The sequence below is a fragment of the Sorghum bicolor genome, chromosome 10 (assembly GCF_000003195.3).
Source record: "Sorghum bicolor cultivar BTx623 chromosome 10, Sorghum_bicolor_NCBIv3, whole genome shotgun sequence".
Lineage (NCBI taxonomy): Eukaryota > Viridiplantae > Streptophyta > Magnoliopsida > Poales > Poaceae > Sorghum > Sorghum bicolor.
In genome coordinates, this window is record NC_012879.2 from 47,970,138 (window position 1) to 47,980,197 (window position 10,060).

The 10,060-nt window shown below is 51.8% G+C and overlaps 1 protein-coding gene across 1 annotated transcript; it reads right to left on the reverse strand.

The window, feature by feature from the left end:
• LOC8061940 (berberine bridge enzyme-like 22) lies at positions 7,333–9,726 on the reverse strand. Its single transcript, XM_021448729.1, has one exon. The coding sequence runs from the start codon at positions 9,105–9,107 to the stop codon at positions 7,497–7,499; it is 1,611 nt and encodes a 536-aa protein (XP_021304404.1). The 5' UTR covers positions 9,108–9,726; the 3' UTR covers positions 7,333–7,496.

The window sequence follows — 10,060 nt, forward strand, 5'->3', positions numbered from 1 at the left end:
GCTCGCTCAATCGAGTCTCTGCTAGACCTCTCCACGATATCGATCGAGGAGGCGATAGTCGCCTCAAGGTCGTCGACAGTGACGAGCCACAACCCTCCTTGGGGCCCAAGCTCCTTCTCACCCGGGAGCAGTGGGTTGCCAGGCAAGGTGACAAGAAGAAGGGGGAGCCTTCTTCTGCAGCAGCCAACCGCAAGCGTGGCAAGCGCGGCAAGCCACGCAAAGGCGCCTAGGCCAGGGCGCAAGGGCGTGCCAACGGAGGCGTCCACGGAGGTGTCCAAGGCGCCGCCGCCGAAAAACCCAAGCCGACACAAGATGACTGCTGCAAGAACTGTGGTTTTGCTGGCCATTGGGCTAAGGACTGCAGGCAGCCACGACGCGCCCAGGCCCACGTCGCGCAGGCAGAGGAGGAGGAGCAGCCAGCTCTGTTCATGACACATGCTACCACCGAGCCACCTCCAGTAGCACCAGCTGCAGCGGCTGTTCTCCACCTCGACGAGCCCAAGGCACATGCCCTCCTCAGCAGCGGGTTTGGTGGTAGCAACAAGATCGATGGGTGGTGCCTCAACACCGGCGCCACCCACCACATGACAGGCCGGTGGGAGTGCTTCTCCGAGCTCGACTCCGACGTTCGAGGCTCCATCAAGTTCGGGGACGCCTCCGCCGTAGAGATCAAGGGCGTCGGCTCCATAATCTTCGTTGCCAAGAACAACGAGCATTGGCTGCTCACCGGCGTCTACTACATCCCCACGCTGAGGAACTCCATCATCAGCTTGGGACAGTTGGATGAGAATGGCTCGCGCGTGGAGATCAAGGACGGCATGCTTCACATTTGGGATCCTCGTCACCGACTTCTCGCCAAGGTGAACAGAGGGAGCAACCGCCTCTACGTTCTTCACGTACAGGTGGTGCAACCCTTTTGTCTTGTAGCTCGGTGGGAGGATGAAGCCTGGCGGTGGCACGAGCGCTTTGGGCACCTCAACTTCGAGGCCCTGAAGCAGCTCAGCAACAAGGAGATGGTGCAGGGCATGTCGTGCGTCGACCACGTGGAGCAGTTCTGCGACACCTGCGTCCTCACCAAGCAGCGACGACTGCCCTTTCCTGGCCAAGCAAGCTTCCGCGCCAAGGAGAAGCTGGAGCTCGTGCACGGCGACCTTTGCGGCCCCGTGACACCGGCTACACCTGGAGGACAACGCTACTTCCTCCTTCTCGTCGATGACGCGTCCCGCTACATGTGGGCTGTCCTCCTCGACACCAAGGGGGCAGCCGCGGACGCCATCAAGCACCACCAAGCTACTACGGAGAAGGAGTGCGACTGCAAGCTTCGGGTGCTGCGCACGAACAACACCGACGAGTTCACGGCGGCTGAGTTTGCGGCGCACTACACCGACGAGGGGATCCAGCGCCACTTCACCACGCCGTACACCCTGCAGCAGAACGGCGTCGTCGAGCGCCGCAACCAGACAGTGGTCGCCACCGCCCGCACCCTCCTCAAGCAGAGAGGGATGCCGGCGATCTACTGGGGAGAGGCGGTGATGACCGCTGTCCATCTCCTCAACTGCTCGCCCACCAAGGCGCTTGACGACATGACACCGTATGAGGCTTGGCACGGGCGCAAGCTGGTGGTGAGCCACCTCCGCGTCTTTGGCTATCTGGCGTTCGCCAAGGAGCTCACTCACGTCGGCAAGCTCGATGACCGGAGCACTCCAGGAGTGTTCATCGGCTACGCGGAGGGCACCAAGGCCTACCGCATCCTCGACCCTGCGACACAGCGCATCCGCATCTCCCGGGACGTCGTGTTCGATGAAGGGTGAGGTTGGACTTGGGACAAGGCGGTGGACGATGGCTCAGCCTCGACCCTCAGGGACTTCGTCATCGACTACGTCCACCTGGAGGGAGCCGGGGGAGCTAGCAGCTCGTCCTCACCGAGCTCGCCCTTCTCGGCACCCGGCTCGCCATCAGCTTCGGTGAGCCCACCACCGCCTTCACCACCAGCGAGTCCAACACCACCGGCTACACCACACACTCCTACACCGGCTCCCCACTCCCCTGCACCGGCGCCGGCAACTCCAAGGTTGGCACCAGCAGCTTTGCCCCATCAGTGTTCGGTGGAGTTCGCCACTCCACTGTCCGGTGATGAGGACCGTGCCGACGTCTACCACGACGACGATCCTCTACGCTACCGCACCATGGACAACATCCTCGGCAACCAACCTGTCCCTGGGTTAGCGGTACATGACTTTGAGGCAGAGCTGCACTTGGCACACGAGGACGGTGAGCCAAGCTCCTTCCCTGAGGCGAAGGGAGACGCGGCATGGCGTGCCGCGATGCAGCAGGAGATGGACGCGGTCGAGCAGAACCGCACTTGGGAGCTTGCTGATCTCCCCCGTGGTCACCGCGCGATCACCCTTAAGTGGGTATTCAAGCTGAAGAGGGATGAAGCCAGTGCCATCGTCAAGCACGAGGCTTCGTGCAGCAGGAGGGGGTCGACTTCGACGACGCCTTCGCCCTCGTAGCACGAATGGAGTCCGTGTGACTTCTCCTTGCGCTAGCTGCCCAAGAGGGCTGGCGTGTCCATCCCATGGATGTAAAGTCAGCGTTCCTGAACGGCGACTTGAAGGAGGAGGTCTACGTGCACCAGCCGTCGGGATTTGTGATTCCCGGCAAGGAAGGCAAGGTGCTTCATCTGCGCAAGGCCCTCTATGGCTTGCGGCAGGCACCAAGCGCGTGGAATGCCAAACTGGATTCCACACTGAAGGGGATGGGCTTCGAGCAAAGCCCGCACAAGGCGGCCATCTACCGGCGGGGCAGTGGACGAAAGGCCCTGCTGGTGGGTGTCTACGTCGACGATCTTGTGATCACCGGCACCGAGGAGGTGGAGATCGAGGCGTTCAAGGAGAAGATGAGGGCGACTTTCTAGATGAGCGACTTGGGCCCTCTCACTTTCTACCTGGGGATCGAGGTCCACCAGGACAGCTCCGGCACCTCTCTCCGCCAGACAGCCTACGCCAAGCGCATTGTGGAGCTGGGCGGTCTCACCGGCTGCAACCCAGCCCACACTCCTATGGAGGAGAGGTTGAGGCTGAGTCGGGAGAGTACGGAGGAAGAGGTGGACGCGACGTAGTACCGGCGCATTGTGGGCAGCCTTCGCTACCTTGCCCACACGCGACTGGACTTGGCGTTCGCCGTAGGCTACGTCAGCCGGTTCATGCAGCGACCGACGACGGAGCACCAGCAGGCCGTGAAGAGGATCCTCCGCTACGTCACGGGCACCTCCGACTATGGTTTGCACTACCCGAGGTGCCCCGGTGCGGCACATTTCATCGGGTACAGTGACAGCGACCACGTCGGCGACATCGACACGAGCAAGAGCACCAACGGGACGCTCTTCTTCCTCGGCAAGTGTCCGATCAGCTGGCAGTCGGTCAAGCAGCAGGTGGTGGCTCTGTCCAGCTGCGAGGCAGTATACATCGCAGCCACTACCGCTTCTACTCAGGCTCTGTGGCTGGCTCAGCTGCTTGGCGATCTCCTTGGCAGAGACGTAGAGGCAGTGGAGCTCAGGATAGACAGCAAGTCCGCCTTGGCCTTGGCAAAGAATCCAGTCTTCCATGAGTGCAGCAAGCACATCCGGGTGAGGTACCACTTCATCAGGAGCTGCCTGGAGGAAGGGAGCATTCGGGCCAACTACATCAACACCCAAGACCAGCTCACCGACTTTCTGACAAGTCTCTTGGGCGAATCAAGTTCCAGGAACTTTGCGCCAGGATCGGGATGGCTCAGATACCCCACAAGGAGCCACACAAGACTTAGGGGGAGAATGATAGATAAGTCTCTGTTGGCTGGTTGTGGGCTGCAGTAGGCAGCACATGGTCCTTGTGTAGGACAGCATCCTTGACTGCTTTTAGGACAACAGTTAGCATATGTAGGACAACATCTTGACTGCTTTTAGGACAGCAGTTAGCATCTGTAGGACAGCATCTTAGACTAGCACCTTAGACTAGCATCTTGGCATATGCTGGCTGGTTAGTAGACCTATAAATATGTATCCCCAACCCCTCAGGTTGGCATAGCATTGTGTGAGAAATAAACCCAGAAAATTGCCCCAACTCTGTGTGCTATCCTCTCAAGGATCCAGCGACTAACACAACAAAGCATACATCACAATAACCAAGAAAATTGAACTTAGAGTGGGCAGGCTCTGATCAATCATGAAGTGGCGGAAAAGTGTAGCTCAATTTGACGCAGTTGCCTCAAAACCAGTACCAGCAGCTATGGTTGAACGGCGCACCCTCGCAGTGCTGGAACTCACATTTAGCTCTCTACAAGAAAAAGTGCAAAAACTTATGCATGACGCACAGAGCAAACAAGAATCCAATCAGCCATCAAGCAAACAAATAAACCAAAAACTGAATAATAAACGGATTTCAACAATGAAAAATGAAACATAAAAATTGAGTTGTTACTGAAAATGAGAAATACCAAAGATAAACTAAATATTTAAACTAGATGACTAAATACTGATACTGGAAAGCTGAAACTAGATGACTGAAAACTGAACAACTGAAGCTTTGAATACTTATAAACAGATAAGATAAACTTTCCCTGAATAACTAAAACTAAAAGACATCATCTTTATAGTTCGACATACTAAACATATATGTGGAGTGTTCTAGTTGAAATAATATGTATATGACACAGGTTACAAATATTTATATTTATTCTCAAATTGCATACTCACACCTGCATCTTTGCGGGCTCGATCTTCATATACCTGCGGTTGAGTTTTCATACCCATGCCCACACCATTGAGTATTACACTCACAGGTTCAATTGTCATCCCTACAGATCTCCTGTGTTACCATCCATCAATGCAAACACAACCCATCTCGCCACCAATAGTCGATGCACCACTAGTAAGACGGGGAGAGAAGAGGACCATTATTCCAAATAACACAATTATCAGCTTCATCTAGATAACGATGCCATGGAAACGAAACTCATAGCCAATCGTGCCATCATGGAAGAAACAACCGAAGCAATAAAGATGGCCATGGGATCAACACAGAGAGATTCGTGATCATCACCGTACCACGGTCAAGGAAGGCGAGGAAGATGAATACTTTATTTTATTTAGATATAACTCACAAAACCAGTCTTATTCCTACCTTATTATGCAACTTGCTAAACAAATCCAGATTTTTTGTCGTCAACTTCAAGCAACTGTATTCTTTTAGTGAAGATAGCAACACTCAATGCAACATATCGATGCTCCACAGGGAGGACCTTTGGCGTCTACTTCATCTATCGTCTCATCCACAAATAGTTCTCTCTTTCAGTCATCAACGTTTATACATTCAGTCAAGAGATGAGAGAAGACACGGACCTAAGAGTTAATGGCAAACTGTACAAATGCATCAAAACAAGAGCAGTGACAGTGAGACCCAATAAACAGAAGTGAAATTGCCTAGCAATGCCTTCACGAAAGGTGAAAGGTAACAACGCCCAAGACAATGATGTCGCCAATCCACCATCGGAAAGGTTTTCACCTGCAATCAACAACCAGCTAGGTGGGGCGACTGAGGAAGAGATACATAGAAGACGCCTTAAAATAGGAAGCGACATTCACAAATGTTCTCGTCCAAACTTTCGTCTTGACCTCAAATTACCCAGTACTTGCTGAGGCTGCCTAGGGGGCTCTTGGGGTCCGGCCGTTCGGACCGTAGCGTCGGTCCGGCAATTTTTTACAGCTTCAGCTTTCCATCCACGCGCTTTTGGCCCAACCTGGCTTTCCGGCCCATCCGCGCGCTTCTGGCCCAACCTGGCTTTCCGGCCCGTACGAGTGCGCGCTCTTCAGATCCAGCCTCTCACCCCGCGCTTCCGGCCCAACTAGACTAGCCTATTCGTGCTACAGACCTTCGAAATAAAAGCGAAAAATTATCATGGAGCCATGATTCGAACATAGGATCTGTTACTTCTTCAAAGTAGCTCAACACCATTATACCACACAAATGTTTGTGATTACTTATGTAATAGTCTTCTATTAACTAACTGTGCCATTTAAAGTCTAAAAAAAAATTCAAACTTCATAAGAAAATTGTTCTTATACTAAAGATACCACAACATATTTCATGAATCATTTTTAAAAACAAGTAACAGAAAAAACAAATCGAAAAAAGCAAAAGACAAAAAGGAAAACTCATGTAACAGTAGAAATAAATTATACTTGAACATCCAAAAATATATCATAGAACATCGTAGGTATACTACACGAACATCACATGTATACAACACGAACATTCCATCTACACATCTTGAATATTCTTAAATACAAATAATAAAATCTAGAGCAAAACATAAGAAAAAAAAGAAACACGAAATAGAGAAAAAAATAAAAAAACATCGCATGAATAATTTTTAAACATCCTAAAAATAAACTATAGAACATCACATGTGTAATATATGAACATTACTAAATACACAATAGAACATCACTAAATAAATTATAGAACATCGCATATATATTACGTGAACATCACTAAATATATATCATAGAACACCACATGTGTATGACGCGAACATTATTGAATACGTCATAGAACATTATATGTATAAAAAAAGGATAATATAAAACAAAAAGGAAAATAAAAATAAAGCAAAAAAAAATAGAAAAAGAACCAAATGGAATATAAAATGAAAAAAAGAAAGAAAAAAAGAAAAGAAATTAAAGAAAAGAAACAAAGAAAGATTAAGAAATAAAACATGAATAAAAAAACATAATTAAAAAATAAAAGGAAAAACAAAATCAAAAGAAAAAATAAAAAATAGAACATCAGTACGTGAACATCAAAGAAAATAATAAGAATAAGAAAAAGATAAAGATACAAAATAAAGAATAATATAAAACAAAAAAGAAAAATAAAAATAAAGCAAAAAAAAGATAAAAAAAGAACCAAACGGAATATAAAATGAAAAAAAGAAAGAAAAAATGAAAAGAAATTAAAGAAAAGAAAATGTAGCAAGAAAAAGAAAAATAAAAAAGAAACAAAAAAAGAGAAGAAAACTAACAGCAACGGAAAAATAAAAGAAACATAAAAAGAAAAAAAGAAGAAGAAAAGAAAAGGAAAGAAAAAACAAAAAAAAAGAAAGAAATAAAAAGAAAACGTACATACCTAAGAATCATCGGGCGAGAATCATCGGACGGCGTCTCCGGTGCGAATGTTCGGACCGGAAGATTGCCGGCCTGCCTTGAGGGCGGCTTAGATAACCATCCGATGATGAATAGTGCGGCTCCACACATTGCAAACCAAAACGACATTCTCAGCTTCGGTTCTACGATTGTATGATTTCGGATCACTTCAATCTAATAAACCAAACACGCTGTGGCTCAAATCCACGCATGCACCTGGTGCCAAAGTCACTGCCCCATATATATAACACGTTCTTTCGAACACTGTTTAAATCAGCTTTTCTAACTAGGAATATGTTATGTTTCTAACAAGTCACAAGTTTCTGAGCGTGGACACAAGTGGAGGGATGCTCTGCTCGTGCCTGAAGAAGTCATGGGGATCCACCTTCGCCTTCACCGCGGCAAGCCTCTCGAAGTTGGCCTTGAAGTACGTCTCCCCCCAAACCCTCGCCTTCCCATAGCTAGTCACGCCGCCATGGCCGTCGTCATCGTTGACACCGAGGTCCAGGTCCCTGTAGTTCACGTAGGCGCCCCTGGGGTTCTTGCTCACATACGGCTCCATCTCCCGGTGCAGCCCCCTGATCCAGCCCACATGCTTCTCCTTCGCCTCTGTCCCGTTCTCGAACCAGTACCCGTAGTACTGGAGGTTGTAGAGCTCCCGCCGGTGCGGGAACGGCGTCGCCGACGGCGCGACGCTGCGCATCCTGCCGCCGTAGGGGTCCAGGATCAGCAGCCCGGCGCCGTCCCTGAGCAACCAGCTCCACGTCCTCTCCCACACGTGGCTCGCCATGGGCTCCGTAACGTAGTCGGACTTGGCCTTGAAGTAGCGGTCCGGCTTGGTTCCCCGGTCCAGGAGCTGCTCCATCGGCTTCCCCGTGCCGTAGAACGCGAAGTAGAGGACGGCCTGGATCCATGTCATCTCGATGCAGTCCTGCGCCTTCATGCCGAGCTCCGGGAAGCTCCGGGCCATGGTGGCGACGAGCCCGGCGCACGCGCCGAGGTACAGGGACTCGAACTGCGCGTCCTGGTTCTGCAAGACGACGCGGAGGAAGACGTCGCGGGGCAGCGCCGGCGCCACGTGTTGCCACCTGGTGAGGAGAGCGGTGGCGGACTGGTTCCGTGGCCGGTGGATGGTGAACACTGTGACGACCGGCGGCACGCGCACCAGGCGCAGCTTCCATGACAGCACGACGCCGAAGCTCCCGCCGCCGCCGCCTCGTATCGCCCAGAAGAGGTCCTCACCCATGGCAGCCCTGTCCAGGAGCCTCCCCATGGCGTCCACGATTACGGCGTCGACGACATGGTCCGCGGCGAGGCCGTGCTTCCGCAGCAGCAGCCCGAAGCCGCCGCCGCTGAGGTGACCTCCGACGCCCACCGTCGGGCCAAGACCGCCGGGGAAACCGAGGCGCGCGGTGTGGTTCGCGATGGCGTAGTAGAGCTCGCCGAGCGTGGCGCCCGACCCGACCCACGCCGTCTCGTTCCACACGTCGACGCTGACGGCGCGGAGCAAGGCCAGGTCAACGACGGCGAAGGGGCGCCCCGCCGCGCGGAGGGCGCGGTAGGACAGACCCTCGTAGTCATGGCCGCCGCTGCGCGGGCGCACGCTGACACCGTGGCGGACGCCACAGCGCACGGCGGACTGGACGTGGGAGGCGCTTCTCGCCGCGACGATGGCGATCGGCGTCGGGGTCGCCGGCGTCACGAACAGCAGGTTCCTGATGGAGGACTCGAGGGCGAGCGTGTACAACGACCGGGACGCGTTCGTGTAGACGGCTCGCGGAGGGAGGTGGACGGCGAGGCAGTGGAGGAAGGACGCGGTATCAGGCGACGGAGCAGCAGCTGCCGGTGTAACCGAGGCCACATGCTGCACGATGGCGAAGTAAGCGGCGGCGAGGAGTGATGTTGCAAAGCTCCGGATAGCCATTTTTTTTTCTTTTTTTTTTGGGATCGTGGATGACGAGGCAGGTTCACCGATACTAGCAGATTGGCAATGGAAATGAGCAGCTGGTGGCAGGGCCGTCCCGTGAAGATCACAGATTGCCAGGCCGTGCGGCCGGCCGGAAAATCATTTTTTTTAGTAGGCTCGCTAGTGGGGCAATGCTAGTGGGCCAACGAAACAATCAAACTAGTGGTTGCGCTTGCGCCATCACCCAGGCTGCACGCCCTCAGGGACAGGCCTGCTGGTGGTTGTAAACTGGTGTGGAGAGAGCCAGCTGCCGGGAGAACGTAGACACCATTTTGCGGAGAGCGGGAGAGGGAAGTGACGGCGCATGACTGCACGGATCCTGCACTTGGAAGCTTGCATCTGTGTCCTTGCCTGAGCCCTGAGAGCTGCCATGAGACCAGGTCTAGCGGAGAACACGAGAGTGAGACAGAGCGCCCGATCGAGACTCTTTTTATCTGGCTGTAATCGTTATTATCACCTAGTACAAGGCTACAACTGGTTGTTAGAATGGACTAACACACATGCATTTTGGTCCGCCTGGTTATTCGAGTGTTTCATCATGCACTCCCAACAAATGAATTTTGATCCATCTGATCCAAATTCAATACCCTAGTTTTGTCCTATGATATTGTACAATATTATTTATTTTTCCCTTGCCACCGAGTTGAAGCAACAATGCTGCATCCATGCTGCGTAGTAGTATATGCGAGTGACTTACGCGCGCCTATGTGCTCATAGCACCTCTGTGATTCTTTTTTATACTAATAATTAGATTGGGAAATGATTCAGGCATAAAAATTAGCATTCCCTTCGTTCCAGATTAAAGGATGTTTGATTTTTGAAGACACTTAGGCCTTGTTTAGTTCCGAAAAGATTTCGGATTTCGGTACTGTAGCATTTTCATTTTTATTTGACAAATATTTTCTAATCAT

Coding starts and splice junctions, on each gene's coding strand:
- LOC8061940 (XM_021448729.1), bottom strand. CDS start 9,107: ATGGCTATCCGGAGCTTTGCAACATCACTCCTCGCCGCCGCTTACTTC.